The sequence below is a fragment of the Mastomys coucha genome, unplaced genomic scaffold (assembly GCF_008632895.1).
Source record: "Mastomys coucha isolate ucsf_1 unplaced genomic scaffold, UCSF_Mcou_1 pScaffold4, whole genome shotgun sequence".
NCBI lineage: Eukaryota > Metazoa > Chordata > Mammalia > Rodentia > Muridae > Mastomys > Mastomys coucha.
In genome coordinates, this window is record NW_022196910.1 from 44,857,900 (window position 1) to 44,871,827 (window position 13,928).

At 44.6% G+C, this 13,928-nt stretch overlaps 1 protein-coding gene and 1 pseudogene across 4 annotated transcripts in view; both read right to left on the minus strand.

The window, feature by feature from the left end:
• Mdm2 (MDM2 proto-oncogene) overlaps window positions 1-6,317 on the minus strand; it is a 23,752-nt gene extending 17,435 nt beyond the window's left edge. Inside the window, exons 1-4 of one of the 4 annotated variants that reach the window (XM_031349451.1) lie at window positions 6,077-6,317; window positions 5,484-5,560; window positions 5,234-5,318; window positions 251-325 (exon numbers count right to left, since the gene is read on the minus strand). In XM_031349451.1, coding sequence (XP_031205311.1) covers window positions 251-325; window positions 5,234-5,314 — 156 coding nt within the window. In that variant the 5' untranslated portion in view covers window positions 5,315-5,318; window positions 5,484-5,560; window positions 6,077-6,317. Of the gene's footprint in view, window positions 1-250; window positions 326-5,233; window positions 5,319-5,483; window positions 5,561-5,735; window positions 5,905-6,076 lie in introns of those variants that run through there. The other 3 variants (XM_031349452.1, XM_031349453.1, XM_031349450.1) reach the window with 3 other exon arrangements.
• A 4,518-nt stretch (window positions 6,318-10,835) lies between these two features.
• On the minus strand, window positions 10,836-11,688 carry LOC116075925 (annotated as a pseudogene).
• Window positions 11,689-13,928: the final 2,240 nt, after the last annotated feature.

The following is a 13,928-nucleotide window of genomic DNA, read 5'->3' on the forward strand; positions in this document are numbered from 1 at the left end:
AGGACTATACAGAGAAACCCTGTCTCAAAGAAAAAAAAAAAAGGAAAGAAGGGTCAGAGGGAGGGGGAAACTCATGTAAATTGGAATTTTTAGCTTCGAAATATAGTTCAAATGATCACAAAATTTAATGTTCTTGCTTATTACAAAATCTCTATGACAATCTCACTCACAAACTTGAAAACACAACCATGGATGCCTCTATGTAACCAACCATTAAGACATCAGCTCTCCATCCCTTAGCTCTGCTCACCTCTTTCATAGTATAAGTATCTTTTTGTGCTCCAACGGACTTTAACAACTTCAAAAGCAATGGTTTTGGTCTAACCTGTAAAAGAAAAAAACAGAGTCGACGTTACACCTATGAATGTACTCTACAGCACAAGCCCTTCAAGTATGGCCAGAAAGAAGCCCAATACAGGCAGCAAATGCTATTTTAACAATTTGTTACCAAGTTGGTTATACTTCAACATGTTGGGTTTTATACGACGTATAAGTGCACATCACTAAGAGTTAGCACAGAAAATGTTTTGGGAAAAGCTAATATGAAATTATGATGAAGTCATCAAATCCTTGATGTCATGTCAAATAATCAAATACAATTTGTTGTGATCAAAACAGTATAAAGAAGCTGGAGAGATGGCTGAAGAGATTAAAGGCACTTGCTGGTTTTGCAGAGGACCCAAAGCCAGATTCTAAGAGCCACCAGAAGGCAACTCCCAACTGCCTGAAACTCCAGCTCATTCTAGGCGATCCAACATCCACTTTAGCCTGTGCAGGAACTACACACACAGAGGAGTGAGCACTGTTTTCTTCCGGCAGGTCTATCACCTGCTTATTACCACACAATCTAGTTGAGATCCAGTTTGCTTACTATAGTATACAAATCCGTGAATCTATTGAAAGGGAACTTACAGAATGCAGGAGAAAAGAATATATCTTAGGACAAAACCTATCACCAATCTATCATGTACCACATTCCTGACTGCTAGAGAACAAACCCATCACAAGGTAATGAGTAATTCAAAGAGTACAACCATGGCCCTCAACTACAACTCATTATTTTCTTTGTATGTGGTTTATGCCTCCATCACTTACAGTCATTTATTTATTACTTACAATATACTCAAAAGGCTATCTATAGTCTCAGTCTCTCTCTCTCTCTCTCTCTCTCTCACACACACACACACACACAGACACACACACACACACACTCACCAATAAGATCAGAAGAGCAGCCAGAAGGTGTTTTTTCCATGTCTAGCCAACTTAAAAGCAAAGTACTACATAAACTATATGAGTAAATATGTAACAAAAACTTTATTTATAAAAACGTGTAGCCAGCTACAATTTGTCTGACTTTCCCAGTTGAGATAATAGTTAATGGGGCTGAAGCTTAGAGGTTAACAGCACTTGAATTTAGTTCTAAGAACCCATATGATAGATCAAAACCACCTATAACTCTGGTTCCAAGGGATCTGACACCCTCTTCTATAGGCACCAGATACGCACATGATACACATATACATATACAAGCAAAACATTCAGAAATATATAAAATAAGAAATGAATCCTTAAAAAAATAAAAATTGGCACCTGTCACCTAACTAGCAAGCTCCACCCACAAAGCCACTCCTGAGCCCAGCCTGGCAGCCAGTACAACCAGTACAGCTAGTACCAAGGAGCACCATGATGAAGTGGCACTGAACTTGCTACAGCCACCTAAGTCTGAAATTACAGTTTATTACCATCGGCCACAAATACTCTAAAGATGCTCCTGAGCTTCACAGCTTTAATGGTCACTACTCCTATTTGCTTGTGTTCTAGAACTTTTGGATGTCCAATGCAGACAGCCTTTTGGTTTTTTGTTTGTTCTATGCATATGGATGTTTTGCCTGTGTGTACTTCTATGCGACACTTGTGTCGCCAATCCCCAGGGAGGCCACAACAGTGTTGAGCCTCCTGGAACTGGAGTTACAGATGGCTAGGAGCCACCATGTAGGGACTAAGAATGGAGGTCGTCTGTCTCTATCAGGACAGTGATTTTGTATGGCTCTACTGTTGCAATGGCTGCAGTTCACCCAGTGCTAGCCCTCTTTGTCTACATGGCTAGACTGTAGCCTCAGGACTGAGTGTGAGGACAAACAGGACTGCTACCTTTAGATGGCATTTAGTTTATTTTTAAAATACCATTAAGTGCTTCAGGGACAGCAAGTACACTGGGTTGACTAAGCTGAAAGAATGTTTGGAAAACTGGGATGGGAGGCATGGAACATGACTATGCTCTTTGTGTCTGCAAACTCAACTGTTTTAGTTTGACACCACCACACAGACCATCATCTCTGTATATTTTTTGGTATTTTGAAGACTTTTACTCATTATTTTATGTATTCTGGTATTTCACCTGATGCATTTAAGTGCACCATGTGCAAACAGAGCCCCTTGTAGGCCAAAAGAGGCCATCAGCTCCTCTGCAATGAGAGTAACAAGAGGGCTGAGCCAGCCAGGGGGTGATAGCGCACACCTTTAGTCCCAGCACTTGGGAGGCAGAGACAGGCGGATTTCTGAGTTCGAGGCCAGCCTGGTCTACAGATGAGTTCCAGGACAGCCAGGGCTACACAGAGAAACCCTGTCTTGAAAAACCAAAAAAATAAAAAATAAAAACAGAGGGCTGAGCCACCTTATCCATTTTGGGAATCAAACCTGAGTCCTCAGCAAGAACAGCAAATACACTTAACTGCTGAGCCCTCTCTCCAAGCTCTTTTTTTTTTTCTTTTTTTAAGACTACTTTAGCACAATTTTAAAATGCACTTTTAAAAGTTATTTTTCCTGAAGAACACATAAACTGGTTATCCAATACCAAATGGTCAGGCCTAAAAACATACATACAAATGACATTATTCAGACTGAGCAGGTTGTGTCTGGGAAGATAACATGTATTAGGCATATAACAATGAAACAAGTCATGAAAGAGAGAAAGGGGTATATTGGAACCTTTGGAGGAGGGAAAAAGGAGAAATGGTATAATTTCAAAAATAGAGAAAATTGTTTTAAAGACTTTGTTATTTATGTGTTTTGTATATGCGTGCACACTAGAAGAGGGAGGGCATCAGATGTTGTAAGTCATCATGTGATTGCTGTGAATTAAACTCGGGACAACTGGAAGAGCAGCCAGTGCTCTTAACCTCTGCGCCATCTCTCCAGCCTATAGAAATCAATTTTAAAAAAGAAATGGAAACCAAAAAAGGGTATTATGAGCCTTATTTTCATATTAATTCATTCTTACATGATTTGAAAATTACTTTTCTTTTTTTTTAAAGATTTATTTATTTATTATATGTAAGTACACTGTAGCTGTCTTCAGACACACCAGAAGAGGGCATCAGATCTCATTACGGGTGGTTGTGAGCCACCCGTAATGCTGGGATGTGGTTGCTGGGATTTGAACTCATGACCTTCCAAAGAGCAGTCGGTGCTCTTCCCCGCTGAGCCATCTCACCAGCCCTGAAAATTACTTTTCAATCCTGAATTTTTTCATGTAACTTATATAGAAGCCATGCTAGCCTGCTCCTTAGTGTATCAATGTTAGCATACAGATTGCCCAAGCAAGCTCTAAATTTTTACATATTAAATTAACTCAAATTACAACTCTACAATGGAAAGCCAGTTTATCAAAGCTTATAAAATAGTTGATTTTTAAAACTACTATAAAAAGACAACACTGTAATCTTATACTTAAAGACATTCTAAAACTACTATAAAAAGACAATTCTGTTTGTAATCTCATACTTAACAAAGACAGTTCTGAGTAAAGATATACATGGAAAAGTTTTTTAAACTGCTACATGAAAGCCGGGCAATGGTGGCACACACCTTTAATCCCAGCACTTGGGAGGCAGAGGCAGGTGGATTTCTGAGTTCAAGGCCAGCCTGGTCTACAGAGTGAGTTCCAGGACAGCCAGGACCACACAGAGAAACCCTGTCTTGAAAAACCAAAAAAAAAAAAAAAAGCTACATGAAAATACTTTAAATATGTGCATACTCTTGAAATGGAAGCATTCCTCTAGAGCATTATAAGAAAATTTAAAAATTATCAAAATAAACAAATTTGACTCTTTAAAAATATCTTCAATGGGGAAGACATCAAGTTACAATCCTTGTAAAAAAAAGTCTTAGGTTAATTATACTTGAAAGAGAATCATGCAAGCTACTAAAAATATGCAAAAAATGAGGGAGAGAAAGAGAGGAAACGAAGAGGGAGAGTAAAGACAGAGAAATTAGGCAAACTCAGAACAAACAGGCTGCTTGACTGGAGATCTGAGATATGTCCACTGAAACAATAGTACAATACATTTTACTCCATAGAGCAGAATGGTAAGAACTGACTTACAGTTTTAAGATATATTTTTGAGTCTGAAGATTTCTAATAAAGAAATGCTAAATGTTTAAAGAAATGGGAAACTATGTAACTTGCATACATGTATTTTTCACAAATATGTATGAAAATACATCAAAAAGAAAAAAAGACTGGTAATAGTCAGTGCTGGCTGGAGCGAAGACTGCCATAGTCTCTGCTGAGCAGAGTTAGCAGTTTGCAGTCAAATGTGTTTATTCAGGACGTAGGATTTCTATTTCCCTGTCTTCCTTATGGAATAATCCATCCTTATTTTATTCAAAAACATGGGCAATTTTTACATCTACCAGTAGTCATGCAACTAAGAATGTAGCTCAGCTCAGTAGTACAGTACTTGAATACACACCAACCCCAAAGGCTAAGGTTCAATCACATTATCAAATCCTATGCAGCCATTAAAAGTAATTTTGTAATTTACTGACAACCTGTAAAACACCTTTATATGCTAAGTTAAAGTAGAAAACTTAAAAGATACAAAGCAAAGACTGGTACTTTATATATTTTATGCATTCCTCTCATAACTAAAATCTTCCCAAAAAGCACGGATACTTCTATGACTTTCAGTTTGCTGTTTAGAAACTTAAACCCTGGTAGAACATTATGTCATAAACGGCAGCATTCACACAATATGAACTTCTTTCTAGAGCCTGTGTCGGGTGAAGAGCTATGGAAATACAGATCTTAGTGACCACTCTCCAATGAAAGTTAAGAGTCTGTAGGTAAACACATAAAGGACTGTGTGATGATTCAGGTTTAAATTTTGTTTCCTCGGTTACCTGGTAAAAGAAGCTATTTTTACACACTCAAGACAGAAATACCAACCAGAGTCTCCTGTTCCGAAGCTGGAATCTGTGAGGTGCTTGCAGCACCCTCGGTAGACACAGACATGTTGGTATTGCACATTGGCCTACAAGCAGAAAAAAACAACAACACACACGATAAAAACTTGAAATGGCAAAATTATCTGCGGGGGGGGGGGGGGGCAAATAAAAGCATTTACGAAGGAGGCAGAAAACGTCTTTCAACGACAGCAGCTTTCAAATGCAAACAACTCCACAGGCGAGTTCCTTACCTGGAGGCACGCAGCAGGAGAAGCGCGGCGATCAGAGAGGTCCCCGGGGCTGTCCGTCTCCTGGCGCCAGCAGACCGCTGCGAAAACAGGGCAGGGTTTAAATAACCCCGGCTGGAGACATGTCAGGACTTAGCTCCCCCACCAGCCGACGCCGAACGTGTCCCGACTTGACCAGCCCCACTGGAAGAGCTGAGTCAACTCGGCGCAGCCCAGTCCCACCCTTCCCGGAAGCCGCGTCCCGGGACCAGGCACCTGCTGCCGCCTCGCCGACCCCTGCCATGAGCCCTGCGCGATCCCGGAGCCGTCCGGGGCGCGGGGCCTGCCGGGAGACCCCCCGCACTTCTCCCCTCCCCTCCCTCCATCCCCCGGCACCCTCTCCCGCGCGTGCGCCGTGGTAACCGGCCATTCCCCCCCACACACATACACACAGCATTCATCAGGCCTCGCGCGGGCAAACGGTCGCGCAGCCTCGTGCCCCGCGACCCCGCGAGCCGGCCGGGGCTGCGAGTGGACCCCCGAGGACGAGGGACTGAGGAAATGATCGGGATTGGCCGCCACCCAGCCCGGCACGGAGCGTCGCTCCCGGCGGGTACCTGCTACTTCCCGCGCATCCTCCGACCCTTCACGGGGAGCGCAGAGGCCCGGCGTCTGGAACCTGAGCGACCATTTCACTCCGGAGCTTGAGCGATGCGACGTTGGCTCTTAACCGGGCCGCTCCAAGGCTACGCCGGCCATGGAGCCCCGTTAACAAAGCGGAGTTCCGTGACGAGCGCCCTCTACCGCCCGCGAATAGAGCGCCGGAAGCCACGGGCCATCCGGGCATCGGAGCGCGCGCACGGCCGGGCCCGCTTTCTGGGCCAATAGGGGACGGGGGCGGGGCCTGGGCGGGGCTTAGCGGCCGCGCGCTTCGTGAGCGAGCAGGGGGTGGGGAGGGGTCGCGGTCAGGCGCTGTGCGGTTTTGTTTACCACTGAAACCACAGTGGTAACTAGGCAAATTCTTATCCGACTGTTGCTGCTACCAAAACGGTAGCAAGAATAACAGCTGGCTAGTATTTTTAAATCCGTCCAGCCAGCAACTGAAGTTGTATACAAATGAGTGATTTTCAGATTTTAAAAATAGGCAAGGTGAGAGGGGGGGAGTGGAGGAGGGAGCCCACCCTCTCAGAGGAGGGGAGGGGAAAAGGGTTGTGGGAGGTGGTGACCGGGAAAGGGAGAGAGAGCGGGATGTAAAGTGAATAATAACAATAATAAATAAAAAATAAAAATAGGACTGAAAAGGAGCGTGCATACTGCTCCTTTTTAACTTTTCAATCACCCTCGCCACACAAACCCTGTCATTCCAGGGGACCCAACACACTCTTCTGGTCTCCATAGGCAACTGCACTCGTGTGCACAAACATACACATAATTAAATTTTAAATTAAAAAAAATTCAAAGATTGTTAAAGGTCCATGACACCTCGGGCTCAATATGTAAACGCAAAGAATGTTTTATTCTGCGGAAGTCCAGCATTCTGGCGTCTCCCCATTACCAAGATAGACACTAAGTGAGCTTGCAGGCCTGATATAAAGCACATTAGGGAATTCAGGGGTAGGTGACGTCTATGTTAATCTATTGGGTCCATCTCTAGGGACATTCCATTCCTGGGGTGAGAGGGCTGGAAACTCTTGGCTGCGGAAATCTGGAAACTGCTGCTGACCCATTGTCCTTGCATCAGGCAGGGCAGCTTCTGAGGCCTGGACTTGCCTGGAATTGCCCAGTTCGTGGAAACAGAGATTTAGGCCTAGTCTCCTTAATTGCCAATTTGAAATTTGTCTTGGAACCGGCCTGGCCTTTTCAAGACATACACTGCTGTGTTTACAAACTTTCTAATTGGTAGTTTTCATGAGGGCCCAAGATAGCATTCTAAGTTACAGGAATTGGGCCTTGATGCTGCTTTAGGTGGTGCGGACACAGGTAAAAGGAAGAAAGCACGATAAGGCCGGATATAACGGTGTGCATGTGTAATCCCAGATACAGAGCAGCAGCTGGCCGGGTCCACCTTTTAAGGTACATTTAAGAATGGAGGATGTGCAGGAGGAGGTCCTGCATTGTTCAGTCCTTGGCACCCAAAGCGAAGCCCCAGATCTTAAAGGACTTAAAACCAGGTGGTGGCACATTTGTACAGTCAAAGATAATCAAGAAGCTGAGGCAGGAGGATAGCTTGAGACAGCAATTTAAAGCTAATTTGGGGAACATGGATAACCTACCTAAAGAAGAAAAAAGTTCTTTTGTTGTCACTTATTACTGACAACCTTCATTTCCCCGACAGCTAGTGATTAAGGACTTTTCAGAAACCTTTCTCCTCTTAGGAATGGAGTGAATATTCATTTTATATTTAATAACCTTGGGCCAGGCATGGTGGCACAGGCCTTTAACCCCAGCAGTAGAGATGAAGAGACAGGTGGGTTCAGGGTAGTGAGTCCACAGGTCTACACAGTGAGCTCCAGGTCATCCAAGGCTACATACAGAGACCCTTGTTTCAAAGAGAAAACAAAACAAAACCTTGGGAGATGAAGTAGCTCAGTTGGCAGTAGAGTGCTGACTTAGCATGCATAAAGCCCTGGGTTCCTTCCCCAGTACCACCTAACCATGCACAATAATCCCACGTGTGTAATCCTAGCACTTAGGAGGTGGAGACAGGAGGATCAGAAGTTCAAAGTCATCCTTAGCTACAGTGAGTTTGAGGCCAGCCAAGATAATGAGATCCTGTATCAAAATAACTCCCCAGCATTATTAACCTCAGGAACTTGGTGTAACTTTAGATCATGCCTTTATCAAATCAAATACAGTTAGATTTCCGATTGTGGGACTCTAAACACTGGATGAGTGAAAAGCTCAAGCTGGGTATGATGTCACATGTCTGTGATGTCAGTGCATTGAGAAACCTCAAGTAATAGAAAAAAATATATATATATCAAAATTATATTTCAAAAAAAAAACAACACTGTGAGGGGGTGGGTGGTAATATCTGTGGTTATAATTTCACAGGTCTGGAGACTGAGGATCCTTGCTCATACCAGACTGCCACTGGCCATCTTCTTAAGACAACACTAGCATTCCAGAGTCTTTGCATAGCAAGACAACCTTTTTTTTTGGGGGGGGGGGGTTAGGGTTTTTTTGTTTGTTTGGTTGGTTGGTTTGGTTTGGTTTGGTTTTTTGTTTTTGTTTTTTTTTTTTTCAAGACAGGGTTTTTCTGTGTAGCCCTGGCTGTCCTGGAACTCACTCTGTAGACCAGGTTGGCCTCGAACTCAGAGATCCGCCTGCCTCTGCCTCCCAAGTGCTGGGATTAAAGGCGTGTGCCACCACTGCCCAGCAAGACAACCTTTTAATTGTCCCCTCATCCCCTCCTGTTGGCCACCTGCTTCTAGAAGCCCCAAGCCCGCCTCTGTCTCTCTCTCTGTAGTTCAGGATATTAGACCAGTTCAATTGCTGAGCCCTTTTTGAGTCTTACATTTTATGATGCTTTTTTTAAAAAATATTGTTCTTTTTCTTTTACTTTTGGTTTGTAGGTTTTGGCTTTTTTGAGACAGGATCTCATTATGTAAAATAAATTGACCTCCAACTCAGGAAAATTGACTTGTCTCTATGAGTGCCACCACTCCTGGCTAATAATGTTGTTCTTGATGTCACATCCCTGCTGAGAGACACTTGAGTGCCTTTTCAAGTGTGTGTGTGTGTGTGTGTGTGTGTGTGTGTGTGTGTGTGTGTGTGTGTGTTAATGCTGAGCTACACATAGGGCCCCAAGGCCTAATTCTTGGCCTGAGATTCTCCTTAGAGCAAACTAATTATTTTAAATATTTATTTATATTATTTATATATGTGAGTACATCATAGCTGTCTTCATGTACACCAGAAGAGGGCATCAGATCCCATTACAGATGGTTGTGAGCCATCACGTGGTTGCTGGAAATTGAAGTCAGGACCTTTGGAAGAACAGTCAGTGCTCTTAACTGCTGAGCCATCTCTCCAGCCCCAGAGCAAACTCATTTGATATCGTTTACCATAGAAACTCTTAAAGATGTGTCTTAGTTACCTTTCTATTGCTGATGAGAAATACCATGACCAAGGCAACTCATGGAAGAGAGCATTTAACTGGGGCTTGTGTGCAGTTTCAGAGGATGGGGGCATAAGCAGGGTGGTGGGGAGCAGAGCAAAAGACAAGCAGGCATGAACTGTCTCAGCAGTAGCTGAGAGTTTACATTCTTAGCTACAATTTGGCGGGAGATAGAAAAAAAGAGACATAGCAATCATGAGAGTGAGCACCAGGCCTCACATGAGCTTTTGAAACCTCAAAGCCTACCTCCAGTGACTCACCTCCTCTAATAAGCATACCTCAAACAACTCCACTAACTCATGGTTCTCAACCTGTGGGTTGAGACCCCCTTTGGGGTCAAATGACCCTTTTACAGGGGTCACCTAAGACCATCACAAAACAGAGATATTTACATTACATGTCATAATGAGGGGTAAAACCTTAAACATAAAAAAGTCTCCCCAACACTATTGCTGATGCCAAGAAGCGCTTGCTGACAGGAGCCTGATATGGCTATTCTCTAAGAGGTTCCACCAGCACCTGCCCAATACAGATACAGATATTCATAGCCAACCATGGGACTGAGCCCGGGGACCCCAGTGGAAGAGCTAGGGGAAGGACTGAAGGAGCCGAAGAAGATTGCAACCCCATAAGAACAACAATATCAACTAACTGGACCACCCAGAGCTCCCTGGGACTACACCACCAACCAAAGAGTACACATGGAGGGAGTCAGGACTCCAGATACATATGTAGCAGAGGAGGGGAGGGGAGGAGGGCTTGATGCCCCAGCGTAAGGGGATGCTAGAGCAGTGAGGCAGGAGTGGGGGAGTGGGTGGAGAAGCACCCTCATAGAGGCAAAGTGGAGTGGGGAGAAGAGGGATAAGATTGAGGGGTTGTGGAGGGGTAACTGGGAAGGGGGATATAATTTGAAATGTAAATGAATAAAAAGATTAATTTTTAAAAAGTCTCATTTTCCTAGGGAAGCAGGATAGGGCCCCTCAAGAGGGAGCTACTGACAATGGGCTGTCAATCACTGATGGCTCTGACAAAGGGTTAGGTCAGAGCTGAGTCAGTTCCTGGAATTTCCTCAAGGCCTCACCAAATAAAGTGAAACTAACATAGCAGACAATCAAAAACCTACCCATGTCACTTCCCAGCACTCACCAATGAAGTTTTAGATTACCTTACCTTTGCTAAAATTCTCCTAGTTCCCTATTTATTTTTTATTTCTTTTTAACAGACTTAATTCATTTATTTTTCTTGTATAAAAACTCTTATGTGGTAGCCACAGCTGGAGCCTGGGTCCTCTGAACAGAGACTCTGGTGTGGGTTTTCCAAGATGATCAGTGAATTCCTGAGAAGGAGACTTGGTGAACACAGTCTCTTTCCAGAGGGGTCAGGTAGCTGTAGGTCTTGGAGATGGCATCAAAGGTGGCCTTGGCAAAGCTGCCCAGGATGGCAGTGCCACCTCTGGCTGAAGTGTATCAGTCATCTATACCGGCCATTATCAGGAGCTTCTTGGGCACAGGAGCAGAGACAATGCCAGTGCCTCTGGGGGCAGGAATGAGACGCACCAGCACAGAGCCACAGCTGCCTGTCACCTTGCATGGAACAGTGTGGGGCTTACCAATCTTGTTCCCCCAGTAGCCTCTCCGCACAGAGACCATGGAAAGCTTGGTCAAAACGAGGGCCCCTTGGATGGCAGTGGCAACCTCCTTGGAACCAAGACCAGCATGACCATTGTAGTCCCCATTAGCGGTGAATGCCTTGAACCTGATCCGCTGGCCAGCCCTAGTCTGCTTCTGCACTGGCATGATTTTCAGAACCTCATCCTTTAGGGATGCACTCAGGAAAAAGTCAATGATCTCAGACTCCTTAGTGGGCAGTGAGAACAGGTAGATCTCCAAGGACTTGATCTTCATGTCCTTAACCAAACGGCCCAGCTTGGTGACGAGGATTCACTTCTTGTCTTCAGCTTTACCTCCACGAGCCCCGCGGCCTCAACCACAACCACAGCCACAGCCTCGGCCATGACCACAGCTTCTAAGACCGCTGCCAAATCTTCCACGGAAGCCTCCTAATCCTGGGTCCTCCCGGTCCTCCCGCTGCACCAGCGATATCCGCCATTTGGTGTTTTCCCAAAGAAGAAGGAGGAGGGGAGGAGGAGAAGGAGGAGGAAGAGGAGGGGAAGAGGAAGAGGAAGAGAAAGAGCAGGAGGGGTTAAAGGGGGGAGGAGGACGAAGGAGGAGGAGGAGAGAGCTCTTAACCACTGACTGCTCCTCCAGAGATCCTGAGTTCAATTCCCAGCAACCACATGGTGGCTCACAACCATCTGTAATGAGATCCCATGCCCTCTTCTGGTATACATGAAGACAGCTACAGTGTACTCACATACATAAAATAAATAAATCTTAAATAAGTAAAGTAGCGGCAAAAATATAATTTTATGGTTGGGGTCACCACATAAGGAACTGTATTAAAGGGTCGCAGCATTAGGAAAGTTGAGATCCACTGCTGTAACTGGAGATCAAGCACTCAAACAGATGAGCCTACATACGGGGCCATTCTCATTCAAACCTCTACCGAAAGGAACAGGAACATGAGAAGTCATCTTTTGATGAAACAATGTCTATAATCTCTGTCTGGTATGCCCCATAAATCCAAGACCTAAAATCACTCCTCAAGGGGAAGTTGCTGAAGAAACAGAAGCCTAGTGAATATAGGTGGCATCCTCCTTCCTGAAGATGGAAAAGCTGCTGGAGTCCGTGTGCCCACCCCCCCTCCAGGCAGGCCCTGGAAAAGAAGGCGATTGAATAATGTAAATTGTGACTTTCTTCTGGGCTTGGTGGTATATGCTTGTAGTCTCAGTCGCTTGTGAGAAAGAGTGTCTTCCTGTTGAGTTTTTTCCTCCACGAATAACATCAATCACCATCTTGGAATAGGGGGTCGCTGTGACCTGGTAGCCATGGCAACTAATTAAACAGAGCAATACAGAAGTTGCAAGGTCTATAAAGATGCCGGTGAACCTATTGGTACTCCTTAGTAGAGTACTAATGAAAGACCCCTGGGGGAGACCCCCACTCAAATCTCGGGAGGACGTGCACCCAAGAATCACGAGAGACCATCTTGATGTAATTACAAGAGGTATTTTTAATTTTCAGGGCGCTCTGGTTCAGCACCACACCTATCTCACGCAGGAGATAGTGGAGAGGACCACGAGGCTTGAAAGTTAGGGGTTTATATAGGGAAAAGGTCTGAGGGAACAAAGGAATCAGTGTGGTCATACATGATTGGCTAGTTCAAATATTAACTATTACATGCAGAACAGAGTGGAAAATTCCTAAGGTTGGTGTTAATCCGAGTCAACAGAGCATCTGACCTTAAACCATATCTGAGAGGACCAGATGGTCCATTACTTAGTGTCCGCCAGGCATGTCTTTGCAGGCCTGGGCCTTCGACATGTCCTCGTTTGCCTAGACATGTTTTCCTCTATGTTTATAGTTTTATGTCTTCTTGACCTGCCAGCTCTTATGATATCTAACAACTTGCTTGCTCATTCCCAGGCCTATGTGGCCCAGCTTGTGATGGATTCTTAGGCCCATAACTTTTCTTCCTAGTCAGCACAGGTCTAAAGCTTTAATTTTTCCTTTCACCAATAGTAGATGGGAGGATGGGAAGATCTTAAGATCCTCATGTGGGGTTCCAGACATTACCCCTTCTTTCTCTCTCCTCAGCAGCAAGTGATTTAGGGAGAGGCTAGAATATACAGGATATGTCTTAGTTAAGGTTTCTATTGCTGTGATGAAATACCATGACCAAAAAGCGGGTTGGGGAGGAAAGGGTTTATTCAGCTTACACTGCCATAGTTCATCATTAGAAGAAGTCAAGAACTTAAGCAGGGCAGGAACCTGGGGGCAGGAGCTGATGCAGAGGTCATAGAGGCTTGCTCCTCGTGGCTTGCTCAGGCTGCTTTCTTATAGATCCCAGAAACACCAACCAACCCAGGGGTGGAACCACCCATAAGGGCTATACACTAACGCTGCTAGGATTTTTTTGGGGGGGAGAGGCACTCACTCTCCTATAAGTAATCCCTCATCCGAGTTCTGTAAGTAAGCCCAATAAACTCATTGTTGTGCCAAGTTGGACTCTGTGGTGTTAAATATGAAGAAGTAAAGCAGCAGTCCACTGGACTTGAAAGGAAGCTGGCTTGTCTTTCTCTTCAAGGAAGTTTACCACAAGGACCTCAAGGTCAGGACTGAGCCTCTAGTGGAAGGGAACACTTTAGACAGAAGCAATACAGTATTTGGAGATCTAAGTAGATAGAACCTGAGAGAGAGAGAGAGAGAGAGAGAGAGAGAGAGAGAGAG